The sequence below is a fragment of the Sander vitreus genome, chromosome 18 (genome assembly GCF_031162955.1).
Source record: "Sander vitreus isolate 19-12246 chromosome 18, sanVit1, whole genome shotgun sequence".
Lineage (NCBI taxonomy): Eukaryota > Metazoa > Chordata > Actinopteri > Perciformes > Percidae > Sander > Sander vitreus.
Window position 1 is genome coordinate 8,789,897 of NC_135872.1, and position 15,925 is coordinate 8,805,821.

The 15,925-nt window shown below is 38.4% G+C and overlaps 1 protein-coding gene across 1 annotated transcript in view; it reads right to left on the reverse strand.

Annotated features, from left to right (window-relative positions):
* Nucleotides 1-15,925, reverse strand: part of lama2 (laminin, alpha 2) — a 211,952-nt gene that overhangs the window by 66,410 nt on the left and 129,617 nt on the right. Inside the window, exons 22-27 of the mRNA XM_078275135.1 lie at nucleotides 13,354-13,460; nucleotides 10,937-11,117; nucleotides 8,307-8,443; nucleotides 6,227-6,358; nucleotides 5,073-5,177; nucleotides 1,770-1,913 (exon numbers count right to left, since the gene is read on the reverse strand). Coding sequence (XP_078131261.1) covers nucleotides 1,770-1,913; nucleotides 5,073-5,177; nucleotides 6,227-6,358; nucleotides 8,307-8,443; nucleotides 10,937-11,117; nucleotides 13,354-13,460 — 806 coding nt within the window. The remainder of the gene's footprint in view (nucleotides 1-1,769; nucleotides 1,914-5,072; nucleotides 5,178-6,226; nucleotides 6,359-8,306; nucleotides 8,444-10,936; nucleotides 11,118-13,353; nucleotides 13,461-15,925) is intronic.

A 15,925-nucleotide genomic window follows, 5' to 3' on the forward strand; every position in this document is an offset into this window, starting at 1 on the left:
GTCTGGATATAGTGAGGGAGAGTGTGTGTGCATGCGTGTATGTGAGTGTCCCACTCCACTCAGTGTAATCTCACGATTCAGTGGTTCAGAGAAAATCTCCCTTTCCAATAAACTCTCCATTTTTGTCTGTCTTTCTCTCTCTGTCCAGCCCTTCCTCTCTCTCTCTGTCAACAATAAATGAAGTGAATGTTTGATGTTCAAATGAAGCCGCTCGCCGCACTCCATCAGAAAACTCTACGGTTACCACGGAAACGGCAGATTATCGCAGATGGCAACCGTTTCTGAGATGAAGGGCCTTTATTAAAAACAGGCTGCCACTCAACAATCGATTGCTAACTTGCTAGGTGACTGTCTGATGGTGTCTGCTGCACTTAAGTACCTCTGTTTTTGATTCAGAGCCGGTATTTGTAATGCTCACCCTCATGTTTGTATTTTGATGTATGGAAGCCAGTGGGTACATAAACCAGGCTAGGATGGAAGATGTAGTCTACAGACTTTTTTTCTTCAAGCACCCCCAGCAAGTTTTCACTTATCCAGTGAATATCTCGATGGCTACTAGATGGATTGGCACGCGCTTTTGTACAGTCATGGCTCCCAAACAATGTGTCCTATTTGTTGATCTCCTGCCTTTTCCACCCTGAGATTGGCATTTGCTGTTTGACTGAAATGTCTCAACAACTATTGGATGGTTTGGTGTGGCATTTGGTACAGACATTCATGTCAATGCAACCTGCCTTCTCTCCAGGGCCTGTACGCCTCCAGGACGCTGAAGCTGGCAGGAAAGTTAGTGGCCAACCCCTCCCACACTGAACACAAACTTTTTGACTCACTCCCCTCTGGCAGGAGGCTGCGGTCCATCAGGACCAAAACCTCCTCCAAAAACAGTTTCTTCCCACCTGCAGCTAGCCTCATCAACAAGGCCCGGGACCCTCACTGAAACAGACTCAGCACTGAATTGTGATTATGCAATAAACAATCACAATAAAAGAGTGGCAATATTCCCAAATACAGCACACCTAACTTATCTCTGTAAACATCAGACCACCTTCTTTATATTTATAACCTGGTACCTATCGTCAATCACCAGGTAGGCTGCAAAATAACTAATGAACATCACTGACTTTCTACTGGGCAGATATCAAGTAAAATGACATCTATTAACTTCAAATATTAAACTTATCTTTAATTATTCATAGATAATGATTAATGAACAACACAGCGCTTACAACACTGCCATAAAGCAGAGTCCGTTGTAGGCAGCCAGCTGTCAAATGAGTTGTCTCAGCAAGGAAGCTGGCACAGACAGCGTGTACAACAAGTACAGCTTACAGGCAACTACTGGTTAGATCCACGGATGAAAACTCCAGACCAGGGAATACTCTTTAAACTTGTTATATATATTATCACCAGGGTTTTGGACAAGATGAAGATATTTTACATCTATCACTTTAGTTAATTAACATATTTTAATGCAAAAATAATTAGTTGCTGAGTCTATATAAAGTTTCCCCAATAGTTGTTTTGCAGCACTCTTTCAAACTCAGTCCAAAATTAGAACAACAGTTATCTGTTATTCTAAAAATCAACTGCGAAATGCACAAATGTTCAAAATATGAATGACCTGATGAACGGTTAGACAGATCCATCCTGTTCAATTTGGCAATGTGGCCAAACAGTAAGGTGTTCTGCCAAATACTTCAACCTACTTGCATTTAACAAACAGTGACAGGACGGAAGTAAAACAATTAAGATACTGTATGTCTACTTACCCACATCCTGATGAGCCCTTGTGCCTCTGTGCAGGAGTGTGTCAGTCCGTAACAGTAACAGTTGCTGCAGCCAAGTGGGTTTCGTACCGACAACCCAAACGTGTCTGGCTTACAGCGATCACAGTTGTCTCCTTTCACATTTGCCTAAAATAAACACAGGCAAAGACATAGTTGAGGTAAGCTTTTATGATTCTTTATAAACATTTGAACATTATTTTAATAAATTCAGTTTCATTGGACAGCATGTTGTGGAGACTAAGGAGGCGGTTTTTGGCACGGGCGAAGCGGGCAGCCGCCGGGTCGTATTTTTTTATGACTCATGGGGGGCGGCACGAGCACTTAAAAAAAAAAAAAAAAATCCTCGAAGCGGTTTTCTACTGTATTATCTATCATTTCACCGTGTGGGGAATTGGCAAATTTGCGCCCCTGCTTGCTGAGAAGGTGCCGTGCGCACACTGCACAGAGAAGCTGTGTGAGAAGGGGAAAGGGGAGGGGGGAGCGGGGGACAGGTCACCTCTGGGTCGAACGGGTTGCCGGGCATTGACGCTGATACCGTTGGTACTCCGCTAATACTGAGCACCCACGAAGTTGATCGCGGTTATGTGTCAGTTAAACTTTTCATCTCAATCCTATCCTGAGTTGAAAGAGCCTTGCCTACTTTACGGCTTTATTATCGAGTTGATAGGCGTGTGTGTTTGTGTCGGCCGTCTGAAATGCAAACATTTTTTGACTACTTTTTTTTTTTTAAAGGGCGTGCGCCCGTGAGCATTCAATAGGGGAGCAGATTTCAACAACATAAGTGAAAGAGAAAATTATATTTTTCAATTGCACAAATCTTTCATTAGAACATTTGAAAAACACACTTAAGAGAATCCAGTTATTTAACTATTGCAATTACAACAAGAAACACACTTTTTAAGTTGCACAATCTCCACCTCCAACATTTTCGAAAGACAATGAACACAATTCTGCACAAAATATGACAGTATAAGTTATCAGAACTTAAAATATATATACACTATAAAATAGCTATTTTATTTTTTTTTATTTTTTTTGGGGGGGAGGCGCTCGAAGGGGGTCTCGCCCTGGGTGTAATTCAATGTAGAACCGCCCCTGCTAAAATCAATCTGAAAACAATACAATGCAGTGACATGGACGAGTTATGAGAAACATAATGCAACTTTTCAAAGCATGCAATTCTTTATTTACTGCTTGAGGTCAGAAAGCAGATTGAACTTGGTTACTACTTTAACTTGGACTGCATCACATATTTTGGCTATTAAACGACACCCATCCTATGCCACACGAAAACAATGCATTTTCTTAGTTTGCATTGGGGTAGAAACAAGAAGTATCACACTGCACTGAATTGTTTGGAGTAAATAAGCTGTGAGCTGACTCGTCTAAAATGGGATTAGGACAGGTCTGTATATTAAGCTTTCTCTCTCTGCTAAGAAAAGGCTCACACTGCTGTCAAACATCATCCAATTAATGTTGAGTTCTGTCTAAAAGTCCTGCAGGTTAGTGAGTAAGGACCAAGAACAACAGAGGAAAGTGAAGGTATAGTGAAGGAACCCAAAACGCCAACTTTAGTACTCTACATTATTTGCATTGGTTACGTCAAAAGGAGATCATTATGTTATTACTAGACGCTCACATTAATGATCATAAATTTAATTTAAAACATTTTTTCAATGAATGACCTTTCTTAGTTTATAAAGTCTTACAACAACAGTCTAAAAGCCAAATGTATTCAATTTAATCATATAAAACAGAGAACATTTTCACATTTGAAATTCTAGAATTGTATTAATTTTAAGGCATTTTTGCATGATAAATGACTTAATGATACAATTATTATAAAATGTCTGTCAATCAACATTTATCCCAGGTTATTACATTGTATTGTGTATATTGGAGCCACATTTTGTCCAGTCAACCTTCTACCTGTTCATGGTGAAGATGACACCCAGTGATCTGAAGTCTCATTACCGGCCCTGAGTCAGGTGTGTGTGTGTGTGTGTGTGTGTGTGTGTGTGTGTGTGTGTGTGTGTGCGCGTGCGCGTGTGTGTGCAGTGATGGTAAGGTATGATGAGAGAGATATATGATCAACTTGTCACAGTAAGGTTTAGAGGTGTGAAATGTATGCTTTATAAGTGTGTACATAACTGAATGTGTGTACTGTATGTGTACTATAAAAATCCAGTAAAAATGTTTCAGTCATTTTCTATTAAGTTTAGCTTACAATTTGAATAGGGAATTTGACTGAAATGACTGTCAAGAAAAGGTATATGGTATATAATTTACCTATTTCTAGACATATAGATGAAAAGAATGTGTATATATCTTCAACCCATACATTTTTCTTCTTTTTTTTCTCACACATTCATTCACTTTATTAGGATGACTTTCTGAAAGGTAAACGTTTCTTAGCAGAATGTCAGTGGTCACTAGATGGTTAAACTTGGATTTGGACAGTATATCTGCAAAACATCCATTGACAATTATTATGTAATGTACAGTATCCGTTGGACCAATCAGCAAATAATGTAGAGTGTTCAGATGATGATGTGACTATTTAAACCAGCTGTTAAGTACCATATGATTCTACAACTGATTTTGGTGGATAGTTTTGCAGAACTTTAAAAATGTTTCCCAGCACAGCTGCCTTGTTTTTCTAGCTGGAAACAAAGACTAATGACAGTTTATTCAATTGCGTGTAAGAGTGTAGCATGTCGAAAGAGAGACCTGTCATTAATCTATTCAACCTACTCGAAATGGCACTAGTTTGAAGAAAATTCCGACAAAGTCTTTCCAGGCAACAAGCTTTTAGGAGATTAACATGGTGTGTTGGCACAGAAAGACTACAACGACATTGTTATTGACAGTTTCATGCCAATAAAGCCCCTTTGAATTAAATTAAATTGAATTGACAATTGACTAAAACGAAACCCGTTTACTTTAGGATTTCTGTATTCATTTTCATTTAGCTCACACTTTCAGTTTGACACAAACATTAATTTGAAACATATTTATATGTTTTTTTTAATCATTATTATACTTGCTTTATAAAGCATCCAAGCTCATCATCAAGTTGTGTTGCTTCTTCTACGTGATACTCAAGTGTTTGGCATGTTTTTATCAGTTTTATCAATAATGCACATTTATGCATGCTCAACTTTCTTTGTAAATAAAGCTCAAACTACTACTGTAAGTGCATTGATAGAAAAATAAAATTCCTCTTTCACATCATAAGGGAAGACCAAGTAAACATGTGTATATTCTTGTGGTTGCATGCTGTACCTTGCAGCTACACTTTCCCGTTCGATCGGCGCAGGCGCACACTTCTCTCTCCAGGTCGCAGGTCTGGCTGTCCGATCCTGCGACATTACACCTGCACTGGGTGCACTGTGGGGAAACGTGAATGTAGACAACGCCAAGCATCTGTTATCAACAATATAACAGGCTGAGAGAGGAGCTACTAGAGTGTGTCCTAGCTTTATGCTTCACCAAACCATTAAACTTCACTCCAAAATGAAAATGTTGCCATTATCTTCTTACTCCCATGTCAGTTCGAACATCACTGAAGTTCAGACGAAAACCAAACTGTTATTTTCCCATTTGACTGAAGCTACTGAGTTCCAAAAGGTGTAAAGAAAATGACTGATTTTTAATAGGATCACTAAGTTTTTTTATTCTGTTGCCATGCTATTCATGGCGAACTATTCACATTTTCCCTACCTTGAATACCACAACACAAAGACGCAAATAACAAATATGAAATTTGATTGTGATTGTATTAATTCCCTTTTTGAAGTATAATTAAAGAATGCTGCCTTCAAACTAAGACTTGAATGAAACTGAAAATTTGGCAGCCAAATTTAAGGAAATTTTGACTAACATCAGAAGGTCAAGCTCAAGTGTCATTTTAAGGTGAGCTGTTTCTTGAAAATCTGTTTTGTAAAACAGGTGCCCATTCTGCGTTTTTACATTCTCATGTGTTGTTGAATTACACGTGTCCACTATTATCTGGTAGTATATGTCATGTACAGCATTTTGTTCAACTTTGCATTTCAAGTGAGGTACCTCTGTGGAAGAAAAACAAGCTGAAGCTACGCACAAAGTGTGGCTCTGGTGTAAAGAGAGTTAAATAAAACTACTGGTATGATGACACCATTAGGCTTCTATCAATCAGGCAGTGAACACGTCCATTTATTGAGGCTTTTTAGGCTCATAAAATCCATTAAAATAGCTTTATCACATCTATGAAAATCTCTCTCCTTTGTCCCCAATGATCAAATCCCATCAGAGATTCTCTCTAGGGCCCCCTCTCTTATCTCAATACAAAAAAATAAAAGCATCCTTTATTATGATAATAATAATAATAATAATAATAATAATAATAATAATTAAATAAAAGTAATATTTGCAGTGTTAATGTCATTCAGATCAGTCACCTGAGGAAAGTCTCTGTATCCAATTTGACATTCATTGCATTTCTCTCCTCTGAAGGAGTCGCGACAGATGCAGCAGCCTGTGTTGACGTTGCACTGCTGGCTCACTGAGCCGATCACACTGCAGCCACACGCCTACATACACAAACACAGACACAAAGACAGAGATTATTTCTGATGCTCTTATTAGTCTTAATGTTTAAAAATGAACTTTGTCAGCATCAAACAGACACTTGGTTTTTCCTCATCAAGTACAACACAAACATTTGTCTTGGTGCAGTCAACCTACAGTAGAGCGTTTGATTCAGCATAGTATCGTGATATTTTCCGTGGCAATACTGTATCCATACACAGACGCCAAGTGTCGATCTATTATTGTATATGTGCTGTCAGTTTGTCTGCTTGACAATCCCATTTTGCAGCAATAAAATTGAAGTGAGATGAACAAACAGAATTTTTTTTTAGCTAACACAAATGTTGACAAAGTTTCCATTTGGGTACATAATTTGAAATTGGGAAAAATTTGAAGTTGGAAAAAATGTGATAAATTGCAATATATCACAGAATATTGCAATGTGTTTAAAATTGCAATAATATCGTATCGTGACATAAGTATCGTGATGATGTTGTATCGTGAGGCCCATTAGGGGTGATTCCCACCCCTAATTTACGTATGTATGACTGGAGTGAGTGAAATCTTGTGTTAACACCAAAGTGCAGCGGCAGCATATCGTTCTTACTTAAAAACATTCGCTAAACAATATCGGATGTTATTACAATTGACAAATGTCTCAATCTAAGATCAAAACACCATAAAACAGGTAACCGTCATGTGTGCTGTGAGGCGAAAGCTGCACAATCAAGCTGTAAATGCCTATCTGGAGAAATAAGAACAACTGTGGTTGAATAAAGACCTTCAGTGTTGAATTACCTCCATTCAGAGTGTATATACCAGCAAGTGTTAACACCCATGGGTGATTTTGAACTCTTAACCCAGAGCAAGAGCTTTTCCCTGTTAATGAGTGTTGATTTTCAGTGACATCTCATCCCTTGATATCTCTTTGTAATCTTAATCTTTCACACTGAGGAAATATCTATTTTTGCTCAGTTCTGGCTCGTTGTACTTCACTGTTATGTTATACCTTTCTGCTTTTGCTGTGTTTTACTTTGTTCTCTTGTCTTCGCTACCTTTTATATGTTTGTTTGGTACCACTAAGATCTGTTGCATCCCTCTTTGTTGTCCTGATGTACCCTTTTGGATCAATCTGCCGTTAAACTGAGACTTACTGTACTTTTATGTTCGAGCCTCTAATTGCTAATGGTCTACTGCTACTTCTAATAGTTGACTGTTATTGCAACCTCACAGCCTTTTGGAGAGATAGTTTCAGTGCAGAACAATTACATTTCAAACACTTTGAACAAAGTCGTGTAACGAAACAGAGAAGCAGAGGAAATGGGAATGATAGAGACACAGAAAGAGAGGTGATGAAGACGAGGGAATACAGAGAGAAGGCTGTGTAAACACGCAACATGATAATAACAGAACAGAGTATGGGAGGAGCACACAGAAAGGAGTGGAGGATGGAAAATTAGAAAGGAAGAGAAGAAGAAATGGAGCTAAAAAGGAGAGAAGACTGAGAAGTAACAGCAAAAATGGTAGTGAAAAAAACCAACTAAATGGTAACCAGCTGAAAAAGAAATGGGCAAATTAGATAAAGACTTTCCTTTAATTATATTAACCTTTACTATGCACGTATTGGGGTTAGGATGATAAGAAAAGTATGTGTGTCTATGATTATTACTATATATATATTGCTACAAGCATTATATAAGAAATTATAAAAATCAGGATTCATTGATCACTGACGGCATTCCAAATGATTTCTCAATAGTGGAAAGCACAATGCCTCAGAAAGAAATAAGCTTTTGTTTTCCATTGTCTTAAAAAAAGTGAATTAAATAAGTTTAATTGATCTCTTTCTTATTATATAGTGTGTTTGCTAAGCCCTCTTCATGTGTTACAAGTACTGTAGGTTACACAAATGTAAGCAACTGCTTTTGGCAAATCCAGTTTTCAGCCTACCTTGCATCCAGTTATGATATCATGGCCCCAGTGGTTGGGAGCACAGAGGTCGCACCTCTCACCGATGGTGTTTGGAGGACAGATACACTGTCCTGTGTTAGCATCGCAGTTATTCCCCACATGACTGCACTGACAGGCTGTAGGAGACGGGAAATGGTATGGTTTAAATAGTTTTTGAATAAACTCTAAAGAAAAATCAAATAAACGTTGACATAAACCAATCTGATGAAATGTGAAGTCATCTTCACAGGAGAGTTGCATTATATTGTTAATATTTCAATCAATTTATTGATGAACTTTCCTTATGTTAAACAGCATTGCACCTGACTAATTCATGTAAATTGTTAATGAAAGCTATGTGTCATCAGCTAGCTGTGGCCATTTTCTGTAAATTTCAATTATGGAAACCACATGCCCACAGCCTGAATCATATTTGTATTCTGACTGGCCTGCAGTAAATTCCCTGGAACATTAAACACAAAACAGCATATTATTTCTGTAACCTGACTGTGGTAGTGATCTTAAGATGAATCAAAGCAAATAATTCCCAGTCCTATCTTCTCTTTTTGGCTAACTTATTACTATTCTACTTGGCTGTCAATAGTGGTTGGCATCAATAATAAATTGCATAGGGAGATATGTGGGAAAAGCTATTCATAGTCGTACTTGGGGTGCGTGGATGCTTAATCTTGATTTTGGGTGGCACAAGGTTGCAGCACCTGCTGCCTGCATTGCAAAGTTTTTAAGGCAAATTATTTAATAATTTGAACATATTACCTTATAATATCAGGCATTTGTATTTTAAGATGAAGTAACACACCATCAGGCAATGGTAATGAAAATCCTGAGCTCTGGCAACAAACAGCTATTACTATCTTACTGCTTTCAGATGTACACCTTTCGATCACTGATACATCTAATTAATATTGTGTTCTTTTTTGTCAGTTAGCAGTATTAATAATAACTACTACTACTCTGAAATGTTAATTACATCTGACTTGTAGACTACAGTACCTGCAGTATCTATTAAAAGCTAGCATTAGTCTAAGCTGGGTGTTATATTTTAAAGTAACCTTTAAACAGTGGCCACAAAAGGCATGTACTAGATAGCTGTGACACATGAAAATCAATCATTCGTCCCTTAACCACTAGCAGATCTTGCTGACATAAAAAAAAAAAAAAAAAACTGCTTTTAGTTTCATTTTAGAGTTCAGCAGCTTGTATGCTATACGTATGCTATAATTTGCAAAAATAATTCCATCTCCACTACCAACACATTCAACACCAGCATGCTGCAAGTTTAAATCAGTGACATGGTGAACAATTTGGGCCAAACTTTAAATTGAGGTGTGAGTACAGACATGTGTTTGGTTTTAAATCCCTGCTGATATAACTTTGAATCACCACCTGGAAGAAAGGTTTGCAGTAAAACTGTGGAAATTATACACACTGGAACGTTCATAGTTCTATGTAAAGCACTGATCATGATAACAGGATGGAAAATAAAGAAAGAAAGTGTTAACGGTCAAGAAACAGAAATCTAAAGCCAAAATGCCCTGCTGTAAATTGAAGATTATCTGTCTAATTTGCATGACTGTGTTGATGTGTTTCCTGAAACACACATTTACTACATTCCCTGTAAAATTGACTACATTTGATTCAAATGGTGTCTTCCTGAAATATTCTTCACATGTTATTATCAGCTGTTTTGCTTGTTCACCAGCCAAGAGAATTAAGAAATCTATTAGCTACATAATTTATTGGTCATCATTATTATTCTGTGTTCAACCTTCAAAGACAATTCTCGTTTTTTATTGCTTCCCTACTTCCTTCTTTCTGTCTTTAATTTGCTCCTTCCATCATCTAAATATATATGCATGTATTCTTTGTTTGATGTCGCTATAGCCTTTGCCAAGATGCATGTTTCATAACCCTAGGGGAAATTGCTACACTATTTATAAAACACATCGTAATGTCAAAAATACATGATCATTTCTGCAAGTCTGACTTTTATACGATTTTGTGGCTACTGCAGGACGCACTGATATTTCAAACCACAAGGTAATTGCTGTAGGTTTTATTAGTAACAAACTGTATTTTGTCCATCTGACACTGGAAAAAGAAATGCCTACACTGCCAAAGTACTTTATTTTTTAGTACAAAGCAGCACTCATTTAACTTAAGCCGGCCACTCACATTCATAAAATGTTTTGCCATATTTTGTTATGTTTTATGACAAGATGTTTTAGCTTTGCCCTGCTTGTGAGCAGAAATATTTTGCTTTGCAATGCTGTAATTATAACACTGACACTCTTGCTTCAATTAATGCACCTGCCCTTTTGAAATTACACAATAGATTTCTTAAATGGAATTTCTCTGCGGACAGTTTATGTAAACATTAAATTATAAAGAAAAAAGAGCAAAGCAGCAGTTTAATAAAGACAGTGTCTTGCGATTGCTGATATTACTTCCATTGAAAATTACAGTACAAACAGAGGACAAATCTAAATGCATTGACTTCGTCGGGGTTTCGAGTGGATTGAGCTATACTTTTGGTCTGTGAGCTGATAATAGGGTTTGGCAACTGCTTTTAAAGAAACCATCCTCTCTACCCCACTTTCTGCGCTTACGTGTGCAGCCTCCCTCCTGGAAGTTGAAGAATCCTCGTGAGCATCGATCACATTTGGGTCCGGTGACGCCCGGCTGACACCGACACTGACCGGTTTCATCACAGTCAAACGACTTGGAACCAAACGAGTTACAGTGACACGGGGCACACACTCCACCTGTGCTGATGCCGTGAGTCTGAGGCTGAGGAAACACAGACAAAGAGGTTGTAAATGGAGTTAAGAATATGTAGTGGATTTAGGGATAGACAAGTTTCAAGATTTTTCGACCTTCTTACGGTATTATTCTGGGATAAAAATGGATAATGAAAAATGCCTCGACTGAATTTTTATTATTTGTAAATTTGTCTTCAGTTTAGAAGCCGACTAAAAACTGAATTAGGGTGCTGAAAGCTGTCTGACAGTCTAAAAAAATGCCTCCTCGTGGCTGCTCAGGAAAAAAACAAAACAATACCATGCATGTTTGTTTATCAGACTGGACCCAGACATTCACAAACTGCACCTAATTCAAAAAATTTAATTAGGTACAGTTCAGCTAAAAATGTAAACAAAAACAGCTTCCTGAATGCAGAATGTGGCTACCTCGGAGGAGAAAAATCATAAACATCATGATTTGCCTAAAACTAATGACGTTTACAACACCAATTCAGCAACAACAAACATCTTAAGTTACTTAAAAGAGGGGACATTTTCTATTGAACATTGGCATGTTAATATTAAAATGTGTTAAAGGTCGCTCATTCTGTGTTTCCCTTGCAATAATGCTAACACTCAGAAACAGAAATGTCTTTCACAGAAAATCACTGAAAACTGTGCTAGTAAAACTCTATATAGAACACATGTGACACACACCTACCTTTCCATGCAATGTTGTAAAAAAAACGGGTCATTAACCATCACATCCACAAACACAAAGCGTTCAATGCTTGATACAAATGTAAAATGTGTTTTAAACCTGTTTTCAGCAACACGAATACCTACAATTTTTGCACACCAAGTAAACACACCCATGCTACTTAAAACACACCATGCAGTGTGTGTTACCCCTGTCTTAGGCCTGTACGCCCCCCTGGGACAACCCCCCGTGCGGGGGACCCCCCCCCATCTCTGCTGTACAGCTTCTATGGGAACGCGTTCCACTGGCCTCCGGGTCTCCCGCCTCTCGTAACTTTGGCGACGCAGGTCACAGTGTCGGCCCACAAAGCCGGGGCGACAGATGCAGCGGCCCTCGATATCACAGCGCTGAGACATAGAGCCGTGAGGGCTGCAGCTACAGGGAATACAGTCCTGGCGCTCAGCATCCCACCAGCAGTTAGGCTGGACCAATCACAATGTAGATGGGTAGAGGGGGACCAATGAGAATGAGTGAGCAGGACACATAAAAACAAAAAAACTGAAAGTACAAGTGAAAAAAGTAAAAGTAGGAAAACAAAACAACAACCTGTCTCTTTTTGTGAAGATAAAATATCGTTATTTATCATCATCATAATCACTGTGTTATTATCACAATATTACTGTTAATAAAAGAACGAAAAACATACTACTTTTGACCAAAAATAACTATTGTACTTTTAATTTTTTACACCATTTTGCGTGAAATATTGATATTATGCTGCATCTTCTTTGCCCTGCAGAAACAATACACGTGTGGCTTTACCTATCATGGCCTGATACCTGACATACAGTACATATGCATAACATTCAATTTCATATTAATGTTTACTATGTTTTTTATGTATGCACCAACCACCAAGGCACATTCCTTGTTAGTACTTACTTGGCAATAAACATTTATTTGATTCTGATAACGGATTGATTTCTGCTGGATGCTGATGAGTAACAAGGATTTAGAAGTGTCTATGCAGTATTTCCTTAATTCCTTATATTTCCCCATTTATAGTACAACAGTACCAGTAGTGAATTAAAATGTGAAGGAACATAAATCAGCTTTTGACCTATTGGCAGACCACATTGCCTGCACGATTCGGGGAAAAATATGAATCACGATTTTTTACCTTAGAATTGATATCACGATTTTCTGCCACGATTTGTTTCTCACAAAGTGTAATGGTTATTCCACACATGAACCATGACAAAATGAAACAAATTGGCAGTACCAAACATAGATTTTTTTTCGGCACCTATAGCACATTGCGCATCACCACAAGCCTGTAAACACAGAGGCTTCAATGAAGAGAAGGGAGAGCATTGCATTTTAAAGCCTAATTTGGGGTTAGAACACTGGAGACCACAAGTAGTCAATTGCACACATATGATATTGCAAGATTACAACAAGAAAAGTAAGTGCCACCAGGGGAAACATATGTGGAAAATAAATGAATGAAAAGTCTACACAGGAATGGCGTCAACACATACTGGCAATATCTGTAAAGATTATTGACATCCGTCAAAATACTTACTATGCACTCGTCACACTGTCGTCCAACCACATTTTTTCTGCACTGGCACCGTCCGGTCTCCTTATCGCAGACCTCAGATACAGAGCCATTGGTATGGCACTGGCAGGCTGCAGGAGAGGAGAGAGCATATTTTACATCAATTATCAGTTCCTAATGGCAGAATTTTTATGAGAGTACATATAATAACACGTATTGGTTTAACATTCTCAAAAACACATTGGTGAGTGTGTTTACGTCACACTACAGTCGGCTGAATAAGCTCAGATCCCGCTTAAGGTCTTCTTCAGGATTAGCTGCCGATATGCATTTTTATATCCTTCTGACTGCACTTTGGAGAAAATCTTCTCTTGCCCAAATACATTCTTCAGTCTAGTGGGCTGATAAAGTTTTTTTTTGCCAGATTATATTTTGTATATTAAAAACACACCCAGTTTAAGTTTAAGCCTAAATGACAAAGCCAGGCTGCAACGGAGGACAACATCACATCTGCGCTCAGGAAAAACAAAAAGCAGAGCTTTGAGTCCTCCGTCCAGACAAAGCTGCAATCACCAAGATTGGGTGAACCGCTTCATCTCCTTCAATTAAACAAAACACTGACAACAATAGAGAACATGAAAGCTGACTTAACCTATTGTAATTGGTCTTTAATTTAGAAGCCAACTAAAAACTTAGGGCTTTGAAAGCTGTCTGATAGTCTGAAAAGTCATCCTTGAATATGCTAAGGAAAATGAAACACTGGACCCACACCTTCACAAACTGCCCCTTAAGCTACAATAAGACAATTTGAACAAATCTTCTGACATGTTGCCAGATAAATTATTTGAATTAGTAGTTCAGCTGAAATGAAAGAAATAGATCAGCTTCCTGAATGCAGAATGCAGCTACTGACGTTCACAACACTGGTTCAGCAACATCTAGATATCATCAAGATATGTATGTCTTAAATGTTCACAGATGTGTAAATCCACACTTTGGCTGAGAAAGAAAACTTTTTTCAAAAAACATTTAAAAAAACTGTTTAAGGGCCCCATAGTGCAAAGAAGAAGATGCAATAAAATACAATGGAGAAAGCACTACTGGAATCTGACTTATTAAACACAAAGCAGGTGCTCTTGATGCATGGGTAGGCTAAATAGTAAGTAATTTAACAAATGAACCCTGTCATGGCTTATGGGTTAAGACGCTGACCATTAACCACAATGTTTCCAGTTTAAGTCCATTTGTTGCATCTCTCTCTCTCTCTCTCTCTCTCTCTCTCTCCCTCATTTCCTGCCATCGCTCCACTCTCTGATTAAAGATGGTGTTCAGTACCAACATTGACAGGAATTATTTCCTGAGCACAGGAAAAAGAATGAGTGAAAAATACAGCTTGTAAAACAATGAAGGACACACTACTTGGCTCTGACGAGTATGAAACGCAAGAGGATGCTCCCGACACACGTGGCAGTTAAACCATCCACATAAAAGGGAATACATTCCCCTAAAAAGACAAGGTACACAAGACTAACACTTGTTGAACCAGTCTTATCAACGTCAAAACAAAGCAGGTTATATTTCAGTTCATTCCCTTTCGAGACGACAGTACATAGGTCTTCCTTTAATCCAGAGGTTGGAGGTTCAATCATATCAACGTGTGCTTGAGCAAGGCACTGAACCAAAAGTTGCTCCCAATGGTCAGACATTCATACACCGATGGCAGCTCAGCCACCGCCTGTGCATGATTGTGTGTGTGTGAATGGGTGAAAGAGAGGCAAATTGAAAAGTGCTTTGTCTGGTAAGGTAGAACAGTGCTATATAAATGCAGTCTATTTACCATTTTAACTAGAACTTTATCAGTCATAAGAAGATTCTCATCTCTGCCTCGTACCTCATTTCTCTTGGTTTGAATTCATGGCCTTTGCCATGTGCTTGCAGTTGTTATGCTTCCTGAATGGGTTTGAATGAGTTATTGTTACAGAAATACAGTATAAAAATGCATGCCCACATACAACCTTTCAAATCTCTCTCTCTCTATCTGTGATACTTCAACTTTACTTAACCCACACACGCCAATCAGCCCCTTAGATATACAATTAAAAGATTTACATTACAGCTCCCATCTGGTGGATGGGCTGTCGGAAGCACGCACACACACACACAAAACATTTCTCAAGAAATTAGTAGCACACTTCACATCGACACAAATGTGTACTGTGCTTCGCCTGTTTTACCTCCTCCCATTCTCTCTGTTAGATGTAAAAGAGACAGAAGGACCGACCTGAGTGTGGGATGGGAAAGTGTGAGAGAGATGGGTACAACAGATGTCCGCACACACGAACACACACACATACAGAAATATGCAGAAGCACACATACAGTACACAACATTCACTGATTTCTGCTTTACACACGAATGCAGAGAGGCTCGCATGCCCTCTCTCTCTCTCTCTCTCTCTCTCTCTCTCTCTCACACACACACACACACACACACACACACACGGAGATCTACAAACACACACGCCTGATAAAACATACAAGGAAACATGCCCATATACATTCATCTCTATTCCACACACACTCTCTTACACACAATC